Raw genomic sequence first — 24092 nt, 5'->3', positions numbered from 1 at the left:
AAAAAAAATCCAGCAACAAGTTGCTTAACTTTCCTGGCAACATTTGGTGGTACCATCTGTTATTATATTTTATTAAAATAACTTTTTATATTTTTTAACTATTATAAAATGACAAAAAGCTTAATTTTGAGGGTAGAGATGGATTTTATTAAAAATTGTAAATGCTAATAACAAGTAAAATCATCATTAAGTCTCGTCTCACTGGAGATACAACCATCTTTATCTCCCCACCTGCTCAACCTTTAATCATTAAAATTTAATAGCATCAATCTCCCCAATAAACAAACCTCCCTGTAAAATTTCAAAAATTTTCAACATAAAGCACAAGAGTTATTAAGCTTCAAACAGGGTGAACAAAATCTTGCTCACCCCACACACTAACATCCATACATACAGTTCTAAATCATCATCACCAGAAAAATCACTTCCATTTAGTAGCACTTTACATTCAATTATGTCAGAAAGTGAAGATTATAGTCAAGAATCTAAAAAAATCAAAAGCAGAATACATATTGCTTGACACACACATTAAAATTCTGAATTTGGTAAGAGAGAAAATGCACAATTTGTAAGAAATATTTATGTTTTACATGTTTTTATGATATATCATCTGAAGAATTGTAATCCATTCATTATAATAAAGTTTAAAAATTAACAATAAGATGTACAATAAACACACTGTCATTTATTCCCAATTATGTATACAAATATTTTATTAAATATGCAAATGCAAAAATTTTATAATTTTTACCTAATTAAAAAACATTTAAAATATTTTATTTATTTTTAAAATTTTTGGGAATCAATCGAGAACAATATGTGTTCGGCAGTCAGTATTAATTAATAATCATTTAACAGACTATGCTATGTGGCACTTGTGAAATGTATTGTCTATTACAGCTTATAACCACTCACTACAAACTTTTGAATTTTCAAACATCAAATATTAACATTTGCAAGGAGCATTGGATGAAAACCTCGGACACATATTTACTCATTTTTGATGTCCCGTACTTTCACTATGTCCAAGCTGATCAAAATTAGTGGGTAGCCAGCCATGTTCTCTCCTTGTAAGTTACAGAGTATTTTAAGGTAAGATGAGAGCTAACCTAGCTATTGAAATAAGTGTATTCTAACCTAACCATCAGAAATCTGGTGAAACCTTTGACCTTTTTGTGTTCTCTGAGCATAAAGGGCCTAAAACCACAAATAAAAAAATCTGGCAAAACCACTTATCCAGCACCTGAGATGCCAATGTTGCTAGATTAGTGATGGTTAACGTGTAATAAATTTGCATTCAATAAATCATTAAAATTGCACAAAATTTGCAATATGAATCTGTTTAGAATGATTACTCAAGAACCATTGTTACCATCCCAGAATTATTACATGACATTTGAAGAAAGCAGACTGAAAGTATGTTTTATTATTTGACTATCATCTAGCACAGTGTTTTTCAACCTTTTTCTCATCACAGACCAGTAAAATTATGGATAATTTTACATGGTCCAGTAATTAAGTATAATTCATAATCACATATATTTATTACACTTAGAGTAACTCTAGATAAGTATATATATATATATATATATTTTGTTACATACAGAGAATATTTGATAAAATTTTCTTCTAGGGACCGGTGTAATGTTTTTGTGAACCAATGGTTGAAAAACACTAACCTAGCATACCATATTTCTGTATTGATATAGAGAAATATTAAATAATAGACCAAACACATAGTATCATCTTGTTTTGCATAGCTGATGCTTGTCAGCAGCCATACTATGGAAAGAAAATTCCATATAAATTTAAGTATGCCACCCCAGCTGTCTAAAAAAACAAGTAAGTGATTGCTTACTATAAACACATTTTAATGTTTTCCAGTTAATTGCAAAATATTTTATGGACCTAAATTTTCTTAAGATTCCATCTATTTTCTATTTTATTGTTAAAGATTTCTGTCTTAAATAAATCATTTGATTAAATTTGATTAAATTTTGAAAATTAAGAATTCATTTAACTTTTAAATAAAAATATGAAAAATAGTTAAAATAAAAATTATTACAATTTTTTCTACTAATTTTTTTATATTAAAGATAAATATAAGTTTAATAATTACTTTTGGGAGCCAACACTAATTCTTGTCCTGCCTGAAATGATATTTCTCGGGGTTCCTCTGCATGGAAATTGTACTGTGCTATTCCTAGGTAATAGTCTTCATTCTTTGTTGCCCAGTGATTAGAATCTAAAAATAAAATTAACTTTTTACTATTACTAATAACGTTTAATTAACTATAAGTAACTAATTGTAATTTATTTTCTTTTATATAATTTATAAATATCAAAAAAATTATCATAAAAATTAAATTTTATAAAAAAAAAAATTAATTTATCTTCAATATACTGAAACTACTGTATATATAACTAGAGTATATACCTAGTCTTGCTTGAGTAAAATAGGACAAAGATAAAAGATTTATATAAAGTTTTAAATTTACTTTTATTACTTAGAAAAAGCTTATACATAATCAACTCTTATACCTAACTTTCTGTTGTAGAGCTTTCTGATAAACAATAACTTTTGTTTTTCCCTCTGGCCAATACATAAATAATTTTTCAGGACTTTTGATTCTACAGCAAGCTACATATAGCTGGCCATGAGAAAAGCATGCACTTTCAAAGTTCATACCTACCACTTTTAATGATTGTCCATGAATTTTGTTTATAGTCATTGAAAAGACTAATCTGACTGGAACTTCATCTTAAACTGAAATGATATATCCATGGGAATCAATGTTATTCTTGGAATTACCATATCTTTTCCTGCTGCTCTTCCTGTTAATATTTTTGGCATCAGTTCTTTTGTGATCATTCTCATCTCGTTGCATAACTTTGGTGGGTTCAAAGTTCACAAAAACATTACTGGTGCTCCAACCTTTAGCTTTAGGTTATGATGTGGTAGTCCAACTGATTCCAGGGAGTTTAAAAACTCCACCGGGTACATCACTGCCTGATCTGTCTCAAAAAAAAACAGAATCAATGGACTTGTACATTGTGCAAGTTCCTGGAAGTTGTGCTTTGATATGCATATTCAGCTTGGCCCTATGAGACATTCTCAACTAGTTTTGTTCAAAATGGGCTTAACAATCTTCAATACTTTCACTATTTCTTAATGACCTTTTTCTTTTTGCTTCTGCACTCTTTTGGGCAATTAAAGCTTGTTTTTGGTGGCATTTTCAAAATTGGTTAAGATTCAGTTATTTATAAATTACTGCTATATTATTATTCAACAAACCAACAACCATCATTTTTACCAACAGATGGTGTTATATGTAAAGGCAGCAAGTCAAATGCAAAAGCTAATATACAGGGTGTTTATAATTAAAGTTTCACTTTGAAATGGCCATAAAATGAAAACTACTTGACAAAATGTTATCAAACTTGGTAATAGTGTACAGGACATCATGGGATTTTATTTCCCACGAAAAAGAAATAGTTCAAAAACTTACCACCAACGGGAAATGGCGTTATCTGCAATATTGTTAAATGAAAAAAAGACACGAAGACATCGTTGAAAATGTTTTTAATTGGTTTTAAAACAAAACTATTTGTGGGGTTACTCCTGATATGGTAAGAGGTACTGTTGAGAGAAGAGTAATGTGATGTAACTTGCTTATCAAAAATGGTGGACACCACATTGAACATGCTCTGTAACACGTTTTAAAACTGATTAAAAGCATTTTCAATGATGTCTTCATGTTTTATTTCATTTAACAATATTGCAGACAGCACCATTTTCCGTTGGTGGTGATTTTTTGAAGTTTTTTTCACAAGAAATAAAATACCATGACGTGCTGTACACTATTACCAAGTTTGAAAACATTCTGTCCAGTAGTTTTCATTTTATGGCCATTTCAAAGTGGAACTTTAATTATAAACATCCTGTATTACCCCAATATTCTGGGGTAGTATATAGCTTAGTGTCAATTCTTGAGTCAAGTAATATTCATATAAACTTTGGTCCAGATCAGTTTAATTATAAAGATTTGTATAATAAACAAGCCAACAAGAATTCATTTATTATTGTATTATTATTGTTGGTTTGTCCATTATACAAATTTTTACTGAAATAATATATATAAAGTATAGTCCATATATACATACACAGCTCCCTGTTTCATCTGAATTGGTCAACCTATACTGATAAATTAAAAATTACAGAGTTGTTGCCTTGCACTATTGATCCCAATTTGTGTTCCACTGATAAAAATTTTGGATTTCACAATAAAATTAGTTCTTGGGTCATTAATTAATAGTTTAAAATTTGTATAAAAAATTTATTTAAGTAATGTTTCAAAAATTTTTAATATTTCATAGGGAAAGTAGGACCTATGCATAGACTATGTATGGCTCACATTTCTGGAAAATACGATCTGTTGAGTGTAATAGTAAGAAAATTGGATTACATATTTGATTCTTTCCTGGGTATTTGTTTCTTTGTATTCGAATACTACAGTATTTATTCCTATTGAAGAAACCATTGCCCAAGAGTAGCAACGTTGAATACTTTAATGTCTATTTAGCAATTTACAAGAAATATCAAATGCATTTGATTCTCCCATTACATATGCTGATGAAATCATTTGCAAAAGTTAATCCTTTACATTAATTAGTTCAAATTAATTATATTTACTTTTTTATTATTAAAGTGTATTTTTTGTATGTTCAAGAAATTACTTTTGGTTTATTGTTTCATTTATAATCAATTAAAATTGTCAGGGATCAAAAATTTTTATCAAGGTGAAGAGTTCTGCAGTCAAAATAAGTTGGAAATTGCTGCACTATTATATTATAGAATCAAAATTGTAAACTAAAACTATACACTAATACTGAAGGAAATGATAAATCTACTAACACACCTTATAACTCCAGCAGAATAAACATTTAATAACTAAAAAAAACATTTTCAACCATGTTGAATGATCATTATCAAGTTTATCTAATTAAAATCATAGAAAATTAAAAACTGCAACACAAATTCAAATCTTACAAATTGCCTGATACAAATGGCTTTCAGAAAGTGATGTGTCATCAACCACACTGTGCATGTTATTTATAAGATACTATGGGCATTGCCTGGCAAAATACACTGCTGGCCATTAAAATTGCAACACCAAGAAGGAAAGCAAATAAAAAAAAGATATTTATTGTATGTAAACAGTATGGCATGAAGACAAAATGATTAAATTTGCAAGCAGTTTGGGGGTTTACAGGGGTCCGAAATTAGTACACACATTTGCCACCCCTGGCAGCTGAAACGGCCCTTATCCAGTTAGGCATGGAGTCAAACTTGGCTTGGATGACAGAAATGGGCAACTCATTTGATGCTGCTTCAAGTCTATGCCATGCTTTATCAACCGTATTAGCTGGAAAGGGGTGGCAGGCCAGTCTCTCAGCAACCCATAACCAGATGTTTTCAACTGGTGAGAGATCTGGAGACCATGCAGGCCAGGGCAACAATCGAATACCCTCTGTATTGAGGAAGGTCAGAACACGACGTGCAACATGAGGTCTTTCATTATCTTGTTGGAAGATGGCATTTCGCAGGCCTCGAAGATAGGGCACAACCACTGGATGTAAGATGTCAGAAATGTATCGATTTGTGTTCAAATTACCATCGATCCAAACTAGAGATGTGTGTGTCATGTACCCAATGGCTGATCATATCATCACATCAGGTGCAGGGCCCCTACGCCGATATCGAATGCAAGCAGGTGAGGAGCGGTCTCCTCGGAGCTTCCAGACATGTATACAGTCATCAGAATGCTGCACGCAGAACTGGGACTCGTCTGAAAAGAAGACATTCTGCCATTCCTGTATTCAGCTTTGTCATTGGGTGCACCAGAGTTGCTGTCTCTCTCTATGCTGCATTGTCAAGGGAAGCCGAAGTAATGGTCGCCATGCTGACAGTCCACGCTGCTGCAAACATCGTCGCACCATACAAGCAGATACTGGACGTGCTTCAAACAAGATCATTTCCTGACTAATGGTTTGTGATGTGGTTGTATGGTTTTGCACAGCCGACCTCACAATATGTCTGTCCTCTCGGGTGTTATTCATGAGAGGGCATTGTGATCCTGCATGCTGTTCAGTAAGACCCTCAGCAACCCATCAATTCCATATTTGCATGACAGTAGTTGGATTTCGACCAGTGCAGGTGACAATATTATGGAACGATAATCCACACTCTCGATAGGCAATGATCCTGCCTCTATCGAATTCCAATACTTGCTAATAAGCATTTCTTCTTGTTATTCGAGGCATAACACGATATTCTAATGAAATCCTGACCTTACAAAGTAATTTCTGAATGAGAAATCCACTGCACAACTTTTCTTTTATGCAGTGCTTCAGAGGTCGTTTGTCCCTCCTGCATCATCTAAATGCGCTGAAATATTAATCATTTGCATATCCCAACCTCTTCTTCCTTTCATATGATTTTGATGTTCGTATCATCATTCCTTCTTGGTGTTGCAATTTTAATGGCCAGCAGTGTATAACACCACCAAAGATTAAGATTAGAAGTACAAAATAATCTATTACATTACATTATAGTATTTGATTCATATAACTACGAAGGTTATCTCATGTTTATCACAATAAAAAAGGTTTATCACACAAAGCAACCATCTAACACATTTTAAAAATTCTTTAAATTGTGTTAAATTGGTCACTTGGTACGAACCCTTATGTAAGATAACCTTTGTAGTTATATAAATCAAATACTATACTATAACAAACATTAAAACAAAAACCATACAAAGAGTTGGTTATTTCAGCCTACCATTGTCATGTTTATCATGATACTCAGACGGTATGAAATGGCACAATTTCATTGGTCAAATAGACGTCTGTAAAAATTTAAGATGTATTTTCAATTGTTATCATATTTTTTCTTAATGTTAACTCTAAGAAACTGTACCATTCACAGCCACACATCAAATGGTAATCTGTCAACCAATCAAATTTAAAAAAAAAATGGGACCTAAATAATTAAACCCTCAAAAACCACTTAAAACATGGTTACCGGCAAGTACAAAATTTATATTATGTAATTTTCCTATTCGAATTTCATCATACTGCTGGTCTGATAGAAAGAAAGGACTGTTGCAGAAGGGAGTTGAAGTAATTCGACCAAAAGTAGTCATTGACCTCCTTCAGGAAGAGAATAGTCAACGACTGCTAATTAATACTGGTCTGCTATTAATATTTGAAAAGTGATCTATGTTAGACAGGTTGTGATGGTCCCGACATGTGATTGAAGTTGCTAACCTTAATGTCCAAAAGACCTGTAACTTGTAAATGTTGTTTAAATAAAAAAACATTGCTTTTATATGATAATAAAGTGTTTATATTTTGGCAACAGATTGTATGAACTATATGGAAAGTACATTCTCATAAATATCATGTTTACAGCAAAATTATAAGGTTGCAATTTGAAAAAACTGTAGCCTATAAATTCCAACTGTTGTACATCTGTCTGTCCATCCTTCTTAATTTCAAGAATAGAGTTAGATAGTTGCAAGTTGAGACCAGATGTGGAAAGCTTAGAGGCTGGAATTTAGGTTAACTATATGGCTTACAGTTTTAACTGGAAGTCATGTTACTTCAATTCAAAAATTTCCTCTGAAAAGAGTTAGACAGATAACAGGAACAACACTATTGCTAGCAGGAAAAGTATGACGTACAGGGGCAAGACACCAATAAAAGAATTCAGAACATTGTGACTAAAAATCCAGCCATTGTGACAATGTCACAATAATCACTCATTAGAATTAGTTTGATTTGTTTGGTTACGGCAATGTGACATGTGAGCAATCTGCCAAGGAGGATGCATCCTGGGTAGACTTTATGGGAAGCTGGACCCTATTTACCCTATTTAGGTGTTACTAACAAAGAAAACACAGAAAATGCAATGTGGCCAGCCCACTGGCCATGCCTGAACCTACAACTAACTGAGTTTGATGGTTTATGCAATTGGATAGTGGAGGGTGCTTATTAGAATTAAGGTAGTATTGTTCAGAAATAAAAAAAAACCCCAAGTCGTTAGATGTGGAAAATTAAACACATATATAGTTTTTGCAGGGTAACACTTTTGATACCACATAGACAAGTGCTATATGCTATCTGTCTCAGTAATGATATAGCACATCTATTTTGCACTATAGCATAGTTGCAGTAATTAAGTGAATAAAATATAAATTTTTTATAATTATATCAATTTTTGTAAGAATTATATTTAGTTTATTTTGTTAACTTTTTTGCCAATAGATGGTGCTAATAAATTGCATTTCTGAAAATCAATCAATTTCTATTGATAATTTTGGGTGGGATGTATAACATTATCTAACTTAGACGTATTTGAATGTAACTGCCTAGTTTCAAGCCCACCAGTGGCCAAGCGGTCTTCGTACCTTGAACATTGGGAGTTTGGTCGTGGGTTTGCGCCTCGCCCAGATGGGCTGGCCACATGGAGTTTTCTGGGTTTTCTCCATGTCTGTATCACCTAAATAGAGGCCAGTTTCCCTTAAAAAGACCTCCCGGAAGGCATCCCCAAGTATTGCATTGCCATAACTTAACCAACAACAACAGCCAAGTTTCATAGAAATTGGTCAAACGGTCTAGAAGTGTATAGCAAACAAACAAACATCCTCATTTATCTAAAGAAAAAAATTTATATATCTATATTATTATTTTAAATATACCAAAAATACAATACAATAAATATATACAACTAAGAATTGCCAATAGTGCATAAATATCACTTTGATATTATGGTATTCCATAGTGTGAAGCCAACATAATACACTTTGAGAGGCTTAAAATCTATAAATGTCCCTATTCTGCAACATAGTCTCTACATACTTGAAACTGATTTACAGATAGGAACATTTTGTAGATTTTGAGCATCTCCAAATTTATTATGTTGTCTGCATCCCATGTTGGATTCACACTAAGGAATATCCTAATATTAAAGTGATTTTTCTTCCTATTACAAACATGTTTGTATCAGAGCTCATAAATCCAATATTTGATTTGATTGAAAAATAACTTAAAACTGAAAAGAAAGATAATTCATTTTAATAACAATTGTAGAAATAAAAAAGATGAAATGTTTCAATTACCTGAATCAGGATTTCTAGCAATAGAATTGAGAAGCTTCCATATCAACCATGGGGCACCAAAAACAACTGCAAAATACATTAATATAGGCCAAGAGGCTTTTGGTCTTTTCCTGTCATTCTCATCCAATGACATTGGCAATTTCGAAGCATTGTTCCAAGCTTGTTCTGCAGCTGGATTTTCTTTAATTAAACCTAAATATTAAATATTTAAATTTCATTAATATTTTTAGAATGAATGAATGAATCAATTCTATAATCAACAATAAAAATCTGACCAGTATTTTTCAGTTACAGGTAGCTCTCATATAACACATTAGTCACATTCCAAAAAGTGCTGTGTTATGTGAATCTGTGCTATATGAAACAAAGGACTAATGCAAAACATGGGGGTTAGGTTGCAAACATTAACAAAAGTATACTATTGTTTTTTTGTCACTAGAGAAATATGTTTATTAAAGCAATCAATAATTTATTTCCAATATACAGTCGACCCCCTATAACACGGTAGATACATTCCACTTTATAAGAATTTCGCATTGTAGGAATCTTTAAATACATAAGCCAATCACAGCCCGGCACATGTGCAGTTTACGGACTATGGCTGTTTGAAAGGTTTTCTTTCATAAAATTAATCGATTCTAGACTAATTTGACTCAACATTTCCAAAACACGTATAATTTTTTGGGAATAATCCGTATAAACTATGCTATAAACAAAAAATTGTAGGATTAATTATCAAGTGTGCACCGTTCAACAACGCCATTGCTTAAGCTTGTTTTCGTCGCGGAGCAGCGCACCAAACGGCAGACACGTTATCTGATAAGTTATTTTTCTGCGAAAAATTCGTTGAACTTTGGAGACATTATTAATAGAAATAATTTTTATGGCCGTTGAATAAGAAATGTATAAAATTACAGTACTGTATTAGACTTACAGTACCTAATTTATATACTGTACAGACAACAGTAAACTCAACTTATCCCCCTAAAGTCTCTGTAGCGTGTAAGTAGTTTGGCTGCTTGTCCACTATTGGTCCAGATTCGACCAATCCTGTCACGACACGAGTCAGCGATGACGTTTTACCATATTTTACAAGTCTCTTTTAGTGTCTTTATATGAATACGATTGCAATTTTTTCGCCGCAATATACGAATCCGCATTATGGGGGGGTCGATTGTATAAGTATCACAAGAACCCAGTGTGTTAATAATTAACCAAAAAAACAGCCTAATTAATCAAGCAATATTATGTTACAAATAATATATAATAAACATCCCAAAGCCCAATATATTGATACTAAACCAAACTATTGCCATAATTAAATTGGGCTATTATTTTGTTATTAGTAATAACTAAATATTAAGTAATTTGTAAAATTAATAAGATGTGATCACACCTCTTTTACCAAATTATGTTTCTTTAATTGAATATAGTATACAGTAATGTTGCTAATGTAGACATTCTGAAGATCACATCTTATTAATTTTTATCTTTAATTATGATATTGTAACATGTATACACAGTGAAAGCCATGTTGATAGTCTCATTTAATGTTGTTCTTATGTAAAAATTTTTCAATGAGATTTCCTTAATTTAAGGTCTTCTCACGGTTATCGTCGTTAAAATCTAATATTTCACCCACTATTTATTCTAAATGTCATCAAATCTTCATATAAGTCAGCTGGAAATTCAGTTAACTGTGCAAGCAATTTTTGCAAAGTTTTGTAAATACAGTAGATCCCCCTATAAGACAGTAGATACGTTCCGTTCTTTATGAATCAATTTTGTAGGAATCATAGTTGTTTGAAAGGTTTTCTTTCATAAAATTAATCGATTCTAGACTAATTCGACTCAACATTTCCAAAATACGTATATTTTTTTGAAAATAATCCGTATAAACTACGTTATAAACAAAAAATTGTAGGATTACTTACCGAGTGTGTACCTTTTGACTACGCTCGTTGCTAAAGCTTGGTTTCGTCGCGGAACAGCGCATCAAATTGCGGCCGCGATTTCTGATATTATTTTTCTGCGAAAACTTCGTTGACCTTTGGAGACATCATTAATATAAATAATTTTTATGGCCGTTAAATAAGAAATGTTTCTTTCACAAGAAATGTATAAAATTACAGTACTAAACAGACGATAGGTCGCCTAACTCGCCGTAGCGTGACGCTAGACGGCGAAAAATATATATTTAATTATAATAAAGTTACAATAAATAATTAATATATAATTATATGTACAGTACCTAATTTATATATAATTTATATAATACTGTCCAGACGATAGAAATCTCTCCGTAGCGTGGCGCTACGGACGGCGGGTAAGTAGTTCGGCTGCCCGATGACGTTTTACGTATTATAGGAGTTATTTTTACCGTTGTTTACAGATAATGCCACAATTTTTATAGGAATCATAACTATAGGAAACGCTTTTATAGGGGGATCTACTGTAATAAAGTTTATGAACAAGATAGCAATTTGTCTTTACAAACGTTGACTGAATTTTGGGCCATTCTGTATAAAACTATTAAACTTAATGATTAATTGTTTATAATTATGTAGTGATTTAAATATTTAATAATTGTTTCAATATGTTGTAAGGAACTTTCCTTCCTCCATCTTGCAGAATGACTAACAGAAAGATTTGATTTGTTCATCTGAGTGAAGTACATTCCTGTATGATAAGTCCTTAAATTATCAATGTACTCCATGATTTAGAAACACATTAAAAATATTAACCATTGCTAACCATAATTATATTAATAGTACACTTAACAATAAAACTAACTTATTGGAATACAAATACTTAAAATAACCAAAACACCTTAGTATTTCCAGCAACAAAGTATTTAATAAAATAAAAACATATTCGACTATTTTTGATAGTCTTCTTCAGTTAAACCACTTTAAAACAAAAAAGAACATAAAATAGAACGCAAGCAATACAACAGTTTAAAACTTTGAAATTACAACAAAATAAAAATAAAATAAAACGTAAAAACAAAATTAAATTAAAGTGGTTTAACTGAAGAAGACTATTAAAAATAGCCAAAAACGTTTTTATTTTATTAAATACTTCGTTGCTGGAAATACTATGGTGTTTTGGTTATTTTTAGTACACTTAACTATTTCAACATAAGTAATTGAAATAAAAAAAAATTTTTTTCCTCCTACTTTTTATTTTTATATATAGAATAGTGAATTATCAAAATTCTTCTTGGTTTAGCATTTAATTGAGAAGTGGGTGAAAATTGAGTTACAAGATTTTATCTAGACAGAAAGTTATCAAAAATCTAGACAAAGTTAACAAAAAGCATATAAAAATATTTCTGTTAATACTTACCAAGTAAATATAAAATTCTTCTACAACACCACTGTAAGGTTCTTATTATTGCAAGCGTAGATAATATGCGAGTTAAATGGTTACGCAGTCGAGAAAAATGTTCTGCCACTCCTAAAACAGCACGAAAAGAACTATGCACTGCATGATAAGTAGATTCTAACATCATACTTACGGAACCAACTGCATGAACAAATGATTCAATTGACTGAAATGCAGGACGAGAACTTTCCTCGGCAATATGAATAAAACTATTATTATTATCGGAAAAATTGTTATAACAGTCATAGTTATATCCATATCTGTTACCACCAAATCCATAATTATACATAGAATTATAAGGACCAGATAAACCATTGAAACTATTATATGGACTAAAATGATTGTAACTTTGATATCTAGAATATTGATTATTTCGATCAATAGGTCTTGGTGGCAATGGTGGAGGTAGGCCTTTTTCATTCAGTGACGAATCTGAAACAGTTCCGGCAAATTCAGAATTCATCAATGGACGATTATTACTCCTAGAGACAAAAAAGATACCGTATTACATTATAAATACATATTAAATTCAAGCATTATAAATTAAAATTATTATTACAACACTAAACATTATATCTGAATTGTATAAATATAAAAATTTATACAATTCAGATATAATGTTTACTCAAGTAATAAAATGTCAATGAAATCTTATACACACACACAAAATTTTTTCCTTAAACAATCAAATTTTACTATATTCTCTCATAAATATATTTTTAAAATTTAACAAAATTAAATAAATGAAATCTGTAAGTCTGTTGCTCTTTGTAAACTTCATGCTATTATAAAGAACTGAAATGTGCTTCAAAATCATATATTTATTTCTCAATATAGTCATCGTTAAGGCTAACACATTTCACCCAATGTATAACAAGTTTTTTTCATTCTGTCGCTGAAAAATTCTTCCAACTTTTCTCAAATCCAGGACTTGACAGCTGTCTTCACCTCATCATCCGAGGTGTAATGATTACCTTGAAGTCTCCCCTGAGTAGAGAAAAAAAATAAAAATCACAAGGCGCAAGATTGGGGGAATAAGAAGGGCATGGAATCGGTTCAAACTTCAGGTTTTGCAGAGCATCTCCAGTTGTGCACTAGGTATGTGGATGAGCATTGCAAGATTATTGGTGCCAGGCTTCCTCTAACACAACAAATAATCACCTGGAGCCAATAATCTTGCAACATGACAACGCTCGTCCACACACCTCATACTCATTACTCATACTTATTTTTTTTAACCCCATTCCCAATAACCCGGCATTTTCACAAACTCGGCCACCCTTCGGTCCACATTAGGCTGAGTTTGAGACTCTACTGTAATAAGTTCAAAACTTTTTAATCGTAAATTTGAAAGAGTATTTGATGAAAAAAAGCTTCATTATTTTACTGCATTCTACAGTCAGAAGACCAGACATTAGTAGATATTTATTTGTAAAATTCAGGAAACAGGTTTTCTTAAAATAAATTCACCATTAAAAATGGATAGAGTTGTTATTGACAAACAACAAATTAATTTTTCTCAGCAAAATAACCACACCACAAAAACATTAAAGTGCAGTGACATTTTTAATTTTCCAATGTTTTCAATCATTTCTTAGAAAAAATTTGTAAACAGATATGCATATTGAATTCTACAATATGCAATCTAATGAAAACGAGCAATTATTTATTGTGACAGTGTCACAATGTCGGGCTGCAGTTTATAATCAAATTTTTAAAATGTATTTACTTTAAAATATATGCTCTCCACCTCAAATGAGTAGTGGTTTGCCCCTGTACATCATACTTCTCTGTTAACAACAGTATATTCCAGTCATCTATTGACACTTTTCATGGGAATAGTTTTGAATTGAATTGACATGACTTCTGGTTTGCATTGGAAGTTTGTATATACTAACTATAAATTCCCACTGTCAGAGATGACAGTGGAAATTTATAGGTTTTACAGTTTTTTCAAATTAATGGAATAATAATTACAAAAATTGAAAATCATTCAATCACTTAAGAGCTTAACTACTTTTCTTCAAAAACTCAGAGAATGTTCTATTGCTATGAAAGCATAAGTTTAAGAAAAATCAAACATCATTACTATAATAATGATTATTCTCAAGTTTTTCCTCCCATAGCAACAGAACCTTCTTCTGAGATCCTGAAGGTGAGCAGTTAAGCTCTTAAGTGATTGAATGATTTTCAATTTTTGTAATTATTATTCCATTAAAAGCAATATTTTTTTCCTTAAATCATTGTGGAGTCTTACTTTAATATGAAATTTAAAATAGTCTATCTCTGCTTTACAATATTAACCTGTTCCAAAGACACCTACTATATTATTAAATACAGTACAATTCTACAGCATAAACCAAAAAAGATGTTGTGCTTTAGTAATTAATTTCAGACTCTAAAATTGAAGTAAGATATCCAGAAACAAAACCTTTTTTATCAGTGTTGTATTCGACACAAAATTCACTAACATTTTCAGCCTCCACCAAGGCCTTGTTAAGGTGAACTAATTGGTGTCCCCCTTGAACCATTAGAACAATGCTGCCCAAGTTATAAACATTGCATATATTACGTTTCACCCCTCCGCCTGTCTCCATTGAAATTCGAGGAATTTGAACAAAGACAGACGGAGGGACTCTCGCATTTCAGCTGAGAGTACTCTGGTAGATTTTGGGCAGCCTAAGATTAATTTACATAATTGTACTGTACATACTTAGGCTGCCTTAAATTCACCAGAGGACTCTCAGCTGAAATGCAATTATATAACATGAATGCTGTCATGAAGAATTTTAACAATTTTTTAATGTGTAGACGTTGTAGCCTACAGAAAAGGGTCGACTTTGAGATCATCTTTAATTTTGTAAGATTTTTTATTGTGCTCATCGGTTATTTGTGGAAGTGTTGCTCCACATCGCCGGCTGTTTTGTGGTTCCTGGACTGGAATAAAAGGATGATAATAGGCAAAAAGGACTCAAAATTTAATTTGTATAGTCTTAATTTTTCATTAATGAAATTAGTCAAAATAATCCTGGGCTTCTATGTACAAAAAAGGTTTTGTTTAAGGATGTTTATTACTCAATACAGTGTTTATATTTAGAAGACGTTTATTTTGTGAAGTAAGATAGTTTCTTCTCCAAAAAAAAAAAAGATTTTTACAACAAAATTATTCATTTGTTTATTTTTTAAATTAAGGATTAAACTTTTTTCAATGTCTTCTAACAATAAAGAAGGAAAAAAACCAGCTTATGAATAAATAACATAAAATTGGAACAATTTTTTTAAAATATTACAATTACAAATATATAGTGCAAAATATCTTTCACCATAAGATTTTTAAAATTTATTTTTATACTCTTTATACTTAGATGATTTTTAAGATATACAAATGCAGAAGAGATTTGTGTGAAAGATCAAAATCAAATATATCATAGAAGTGCCACCCCTATGCTATAATACAGTATCTTAATAGTTTAATGTAGAAAATTTAAACAGAATCTAATAAAATAATTTTTTAAAATCAAAATATATTTGATGAAAATGATAAATGAAGATTATACAAAACATTGCATTTCTCTGCTATTTGAACCAATCTTCACACATGAGATCTGACTGGTGCCAATTATAAGCCTCATCATCAATGAACCTTATTATGGACAGTATGATTTTGTAAATTGTAAATTGAACAGCAAAGAAGTATGCTACTTCTTTGCTGTTCAATTTACTTGCTGCAAAATTATATAAGTATGCATTTCAAATGTATTTTGTTTTAGATAACATCCACCTCAATTGTTAGAATGTCTTTGCAACATGGATAGTCTGATTAAGAATGCGAGATATTATACATAATCTCAGTGTTGATGAACAGACTATACTTGACAATGTTGATGAAGAAAATTCTGAAGAGTTTGATCACGAATCAGAGTTATCAGATATTCCACACAATATAATCACTTCTGAATCTGAAAAGGATGATCATGATTTAGGTACAATGGTAGGTAATGACAAGTATATGGTCTTCCATTCCACTTTCACAAAAAAAAATTCAGTCACGTAACATTATAAGAAAGACTTTACACAAAGTTGTTCTTCCACCTGAAAAAAATTTGTCAACATATAAATAAGTGAAAATTGTCAAGTAACTTCTGGTATCTTTCTACAAATTGTTCAGTTTACAAACCAAGAATCTGTACAAATATGCAGTAACCATAATCTGAGATACTAATGGAAACCATCTTACATAATAGAAAGCCAAGCATTGTTTGAACTTAGTACTGTAGGATATTTGAAACTAATTAAAACAAGTTACAAAGCTTTGTGGAATCCTGTTTTTTGGTCCTCCAATTTTCAGAGCTACTATAAGACTGTCAATTCAAGAATCTTTTTCAATTTGTCACATATGATGATAAAAGTATAAGATCAGAACATTTTAAGAAAAACAAGTTAGCTCCAATACACGGCTTAGAGAATCAAATTATATGCAATCTTAAGAAACATTACTTTAGTACTCTTTCACAGGTGTCCATTCAGACAGTACATGCTTAAAATTTGATGGTTGTGTGATTATAACACATTTTATTCTCTAAATGGTATTCCATATGCAAGAAAAGAAAATGACCAAGAGAACAAAGATTATCTAGTTTAGTTTCAAGACTAACAGAACTATATTATCATACAAATAGCAATGTAACTTCTGATGATTATTTTACAGATTTTGAACTAGCAAATCATTATCATCAGACTAACAATATAGTAGACCCCCCTATAAAATGGGTTCATATAATGCAGATTCGTATATAATGGCAAAAAAATTGCGACCGTATTCGTATAAATAGGCTAAAAGAAACTCCTAAAATACGGTAAAACGTCATCGCCGACTCATGTCGCGACAGGATTGGTCGAATCTAGACCAATAGTGGATATTGCACAAACAATTGAGTTTAATTAATTAAACGAGCAGCGGACCTACTAAAAACCATTTATGATTTAACGGCAATAAAAATTATATTTATATTAATGATGTCTCCAAAGTTCAGCAAATTTTTCCCAGAAAAATAATTTATCAGGAAACACGGACCTGCCATTCTATGCACTGCTCCTCGACGAAAACAAGCTTAAGCAATGGCGTCGTGGAATGGTGCTTACTCAGTAAGTAATCCTGCAATTTTTGTTTATAGCATAGTTTATATGGATTATTCCCAAAAAATTATGTGTGTTTTGGAAATGTTGAGTCAAATTAGTCTAGAATTGATTAATTTTATGGAAGAAAACCTTTCAAACAGTCATAGTCCATAAACTGTATACGTGCTGGGCTGTGATTGGCTCATGTATTTAAGGAATCGTAGAACATGAATTTCATAAAAAACAGAACGTATCTACTGTGCTATGGGGGTAGACTGTAGTTGGTATAGTAAGGAAAAATAAAAACTTTATATCTACTAGTTTCCTTCCTAATAAAAATAGAGAAAAATCATGGTTTTAGTTTCTTATATGCCTAAACCAAGAAGAGCTATAATACTCCTTTCAACTATTCATTCAACATGTACAACTGAAGATGAGGATAAACCAGAAATAAGTTTATTATAATCAAAATAAGGGTGGCATAGATGCCTTAGACTAGGGTTTCCAAATTCCTGACATTTTGGAAACTTTGAGAATTGATAATGGAAAATCATATTTCAGGAATTCTTCAGATTAGATTATTAGATTAGAAAGATTATTTCAGGAATTCTCAAGAATTCCTGAAATAATCTTTTATTTAATTTTTATTTTTTATTTAATTTTCATTGATCATCTGTAATAATGTCTATAGCAGTTTTGGAGTAAAAATGGCAATGAGCCAATTTGTTACCTTTTCTAAAATATTCCCAACATTCTTTATACTTTTTACTCATTGTGATGACAATCTATAAAAAATTATTAAAATATATATTTATTAAAAATAATAATTGATAAAATTAAGAAAGACCTATATTGCACAGTGAATATTTATAACTAAAAAGTACCACCAAACATTATAATATGAGATTGGAAATTATAGTAATATTGGAAATAAAATATTAGCAGTGCAAGTTGTTTTTAAATAAACTGAATACCCACAGCAGCTGAGAGCTAAGAACACTCACAAACAAACATCACAATCATCAGCTACAAACAAACTGATTGAATGTGGTTGGTAGTATCGGCCATCACTGTAGAAATGATTCATCATGAAGAACAGAACAGTTTGTGTTTACACAGAGAAATTTTTATTTTCACAACCCAGGATTTGACTGCAATGTCAAATTAAGGTAAGCTACCCTATACTTCTTAAGTTAGTTTACCTGAAGATGACTGTAGTCAAATCCTGGGTTGTGAAAATAAATATTTCTGTGTAAATACAAACTGTTTTCTGTTATCCATGATCAAATGTGTTCAATTTACAAGAGTTAAAATTAGAAGATCATGTGTTATCTGATTCTGGTGTCATGTAATATTGTAACACAGTATAACTTTAAATAGCAATAAATAGGAAAAATGTCTAAAAGATACATTGTGAATAGTATGTTTATTTTCCATTGTGATTTTACCAACTTCCCGACCAACTTTTCTCAGGATTTGGGAATGGGAAATGAAAAAAATTCCCAAGAACAGATAGAAATTCCTTCCTGCCCAGAAACCCTATGTTACACCAAGTAGAACATGAATACACAACTAAAAGAAAGATAAATCATAAATCATTAGCCATTTGCTTTTTCTCTGAATATACTAGTCTGTTGTGTTGTTGCTGCTTATGTAGTCTGGACTAAAACTTATACTCAGATTGAAATAGTAACAAACATGAAAAGCAACAAATTTGTTTGAAGGAACTTACAAAAGCTTTGATTATTTCACACACTGAATGATGAAAAAGTGCTATCAGTCTACACAGAATAATACTCAATGTAATGAATAAATTTCTCAATACTATTTCTATGGATGAAGGTCATTCTAGTGGAAGAACAACAAAAGAAAAATGATGCTTTATATGCTCTGTGAAGAAGACTTGAATGCAAAAACAACGATGTGACGTTTGTAACAATAGTATATGCAGTGAACATTCAGTAAAATAAGGTCCAAATAAAATTTGCTGGCATAATGTATTACAAAAGGACTAATAAAAAACATGTTTTATATTAAATTAATAATGTTGCTTGAAATAAAAATACCATAAAAGAAAAATATTTATTAAACCAAAGAATTAATGCTGAGACCAATGGACTCAGCATTAATTCTTATAACACAGTTCATCTGGTGAAGGGTTTATCAGTTTAGCAACAATATATACATTTAGAATTTATAATATAAAAATTTATAATGAACAATCATCATCTCTATTATATGAAATAAAACCAAATGATATGATTAAAGTTTGGTAATGATAAAATNCGGCAAATTCAGAATTCATCAATGGACGATTATTACTCCTAGAGACAAAAAAGATACCGTATTACATTATAAATACATATTAAATTCAAGCATTATAAATTAAAATTATTATTACAACACTAAACATTATATCTGAATTGTATAAATATAAAAATTTATAATGAACAATCATCATCTCTATTATATGAAATAAAACCAAATGATATGATTAAAGTTTGGTAATGATAAAATCAACAAACTGATATCAGATGTCAGTACAAATATTAGTTTACTTAACAGAACAGAAAAATTAGGTATTAAATATAATGCAACTTAAATTGAAAAAAATTAAAGTGGTCTGTAAACATTATATATTTACATATATACCTCTAAAAATACTGAATATTTAAAACTGAAAAAAAATTTGCAAATGATAAAAAGTGAATTATTGAAATTTATATCGTCAAAACAAAATTTCCATTTCTAAATGATGAGTAAATAAGGAATAAGTTTAAAATAATAAATGGAAATATTTTTCCTTTAAACAGTCTATAGCAGGGGTCGCCAAAGTGGTTGATATCGACCCCCAGGGGTTGATGCAACATCATTGGGGGGTCAATGCGACTAGGGGGTCGATGCAACATCATTGGGGGGTCAATGCGACTAGGGGGTCGATTAAGGGGTTGATGCGGCTAAGGGGTCACAACCTTTTTTCTTTTTTTCTTATATAGAGACCACAACGTTTTTCTTTTTTTTTGGTCATACACATACACTTGTAATAAAACTTTATGGTGGGGGTCAATATGAGGCTTTGGAAAGTGGTTGGGGGTCGACGGTTAAAAAAGTTTGCCGACCCCTGGTCTATAGGGTCTACAAATGTGTGTGAAATATATTGCTTGTTGTATATAAATAAAGTAAATACAATACAAAAGTAATATTAGACAAACAAAGATTAATTAAACTAAAAGCTTGAGGCCTAAATAACTAGGTCAAAGTACTGTCAACTGTTTGTTTACGCTAAATCAGTTACATATTATCTATGACTTAAGTCAATGAACTAAATCATCCTAAATATTAAACAATTTAAATATATTTGACTACAGCTGCTGCCATTATTGATATTATTTTGATTTACTATAGTAGTTTATCAACCTTTTCTTATTGTGGCACCCTAACTTGGGTAATTTTTTGATAAAATTGCAGATCTGAATAAAGTGGTTGACCTTATCAGAACTATAGACCAGCGATTCCCAACCTTTTTTCATTAGCATAACCCCGTGGCATTTCCAACTTCCCAACCAGCAATGCATACACAAATCTCACACTGCCTGTTTGTAGAGAGTGTCGCCACTTTGAATTTTATTTTGACTCAGTTCTCGGTCCCAAGTACCTACAAGTCTGTTTTTTTATGCGTGCATGATTTGGGCACCTAATACTCTGTGCCAAATTGCAACTTCTGACATGTACTCCTTCATACCTCTAAGCTGGTAACACAGCAAGCAGTACGATTTTATAAACAAGACAGTCTTGTCAATAAAAAATTAATAAAAATACTGAATAAATAATGAAAAAAATTACCGCTTGTAGAGAAAATCTAGAGAAACTAGCTATGTCCTTTTCCTTGCTAACAATAAAAAATACTTTTTATAAACAAACAAAAATACTTTTTTCAAACAACATGTGGGAATATTGTTGAGAGATGATGATAATAACGGTAACATACCCCACCATCAACAGTCTGTAACATAATCACTAATCATGCATAATGGTATCCCCACTATCATTGACCAACTGCGTAACATTTATTGATCAACAGATCAATAAATGTTGCAATTATTGCATTTTACAATCAACAGCATAAGTTTTTGTTTCTATTTTTGCATTTTGAAATGTATAATAAAGTTTGTGATTATTGCAAGGAACATTTTTTACGTAATAATTCTTTAATACTATTAATTTGTGATATATAATATATTATTTTTTCTACCATAATAACTAACTTCTTTCTGTACCTCTAAACAACTTATTGTGTACCCCAAGGGTATGCATATCCCAGGTTGGAAATCGCTGCTATAGACCATGCCCATAGGAGTAAAAAAAACTCAAAGGAACCAATGGTCAACACATGACCCTTCATGAGATATAGCCCCCAAAATCAGCCTGTAAACCAAACAACAGTCTTAACAAAGCATACACTGTGACTCCAATTGCATTGCAGAACTAGTTGGTGCAGTGGCATTTCTCACGTTTTATGACTTTTTAGCCATCTCTAGTAAAGTGGAAACAATCAATTTTTATCATTGTTTTGAGGAATAGTTTTAAAGTTTTTGATTTTTAAATTTTACCCCATTTTTGGAATCTTCAAAATTTCATCTCATGAAAAGACACACACAGACCATCGATTCCTTCAACGTTTTTTACTCCAATCAGGTCCCATCTCATTCAGAGATGTAACTGTACCCAAAAATCAATTAACCATAATAAAACTAAATTTCTGTCCTATTAAAATATTTAAAAAACACTCAAATCATATATATTTTTATAAGATTTCTTGTATTTTGTAAAAGAAAAAAAAGCACATTCTAAACCTAGTTTACAATTCACATTCGCAAACGACCCTGGAACAAAAACAAAACACAGTTAATTAACTACCGGGCCACCCTATATTTATATATTATGTAAAAATACCATCTGACAATAAAACTAATATATTTTCATTCTGTTTGTATCATCAGATTTTATTATACTTTCCTTTATTTTGCAATTCATTAATTTGGGTTACTTCCTTGAACATAACCTGTTTTACATATATTTTAATTTATAAAATAATCACTCAATTTTTAAATGCATTCTTAACTGTTCTATTCAAAAAAGAACAGTTATAAATGTTCCATATCTTTTTAAAAACCATGAAAATGGCCTTTAGAACAAGTTGAAAATGTTTGTTAGGATTAATAAATAATTGTATGGGAGATGAGGTGTTATGGAAATTAAAAAGCATCTAACTGGGTATTAATTAAGAATTAGACAATTAATGCTGTTAATACAGTTTTCTCATTAGGTTAAATACGTTCTTTTATACCCTAACGACCTTTACTATTTAAGAATAAACAAATACTTTTGTCCTTACCACTGATCTTTGGAAAAATGTCCCATGTTTTGTCGATTCATTTCCCAAGGTTTTAATGGAGATGTCATTTTATATATTATAGTCTTCCCTCTTATTATAAATGGCCGAATAATCTATATAATACATTCAATAATCCATATTTTATGGAAAAAATTCTCTTGTACTTTAAATTACGCAAAACGATATTTCACAGTCGTCACAGACGATACTTCTTAATTAGCCCTCTGGTGGTTGTTTAAAATTCGATTTTATAATGTCTTTAGAATATTAATTTGTATGGAAATTTTATATTATTATTATTATTTCTCTCTATTAAATATCGAGTCGATATAAAATATGCGTTATTTTATTCTACGTCCTTAAGTTTTTTTGATATTTCAATATTTTATTGTAGGATGGAAGGGCGGGATTGAGATCAGCAGTGGTAAAACAAAAATAATGTCATCACAATAAAAATCAGAATCGAAAGTCAAACAATGGATGAAGTAGAGGAGTTTTGCTACCTTAGTAGCATGTTATTAGGAGATGGAGTCGTTGAAGTTGATATAAAACGCCGACTTGGTAAAACATCGGCTGTCTTGCTCAACTCGGTCCACACGAGTAATTAGTGTAGCGACTACAGTGGCTAGAAAATATAGTGTCGAAAGCGCTTATATTCCTCCATTATAACCGTTCGGTCCATACACGTCACAGACAAGGTGGCGCTGATGTCAATCGTACTGCTACTTTCGCTTTGGCTACGTGATATCCTTACTTACAAGAACATCGAAAGCGATTAAATTTGTGCTTGTAAAGTGAATAAATCCTTAGGAAATGGCTGAACAGAAACTTTACTGACTTGTGTATTTATAGATATTACTCTACTGTAATTTTTAATTCTTTTATTTTTGTCGAAAAGGGTGAGAAATCTACATGCATATTAATCTGTAATTTTTTAAGAGAGATTTTTCAAATATAAAGTGTATATGCATGGGCACTTGGCAGTAGACTAATAATCGTTTATTTGT

The 24092-nt window shown here is 30.9% G+C and overlaps 1 protein-coding gene across 1 annotated transcript in view; it reads right to left on the bottom strand.

Moving 5' to 3' along the window:
* LOC111640075 (peroxisomal membrane protein PEX13-like) overlaps positions 1 to 23312 on the bottom strand; it is a 35115-nt gene extending 11803 nt beyond the window's left edge. The window contains exons 1-4 of the mRNA XM_023386076.1: positions 23086 to 23312; positions 12534 to 13054; positions 9186 to 9377; positions 2120 to 2245 (exon numbers count right to left, since the gene is read on the bottom strand). Of these exons, the coding sequence (XP_023241844.1) occupies positions 2120 to 2245; positions 9186 to 9377; positions 12534 to 13054; positions 23086 to 23153 (907 nt within the window). The 5' untranslated portion in view covers positions 23154 to 23312. The remainder of the gene's footprint in view (positions 1 to 2119; positions 2246 to 9185; positions 9378 to 12533; positions 13055 to 23085) is intronic.
* Between the last annotated feature and the right edge of the window lie 780 nt (positions 23313 to 24092).

The sequence above is a fragment of the Centruroides sculpturatus genome, unplaced genomic scaffold, assembly GCF_000671375.1.
Source record: "Centruroides sculpturatus isolate CEXI.00-Female unplaced genomic scaffold, Cexi_2.0 scaffold1420, whole genome shotgun sequence".
In the NCBI taxonomy this organism is placed as follows: domain Eukaryota; kingdom Metazoa; phylum Arthropoda; class Arachnida; order Scorpiones; family Buthidae; genus Centruroides; species Centruroides sculpturatus.
The sequence above is the reverse complement of the archived record's forward strand: the minus strand, read 5'-3'. Positions and strand labels throughout refer to the sequence as shown.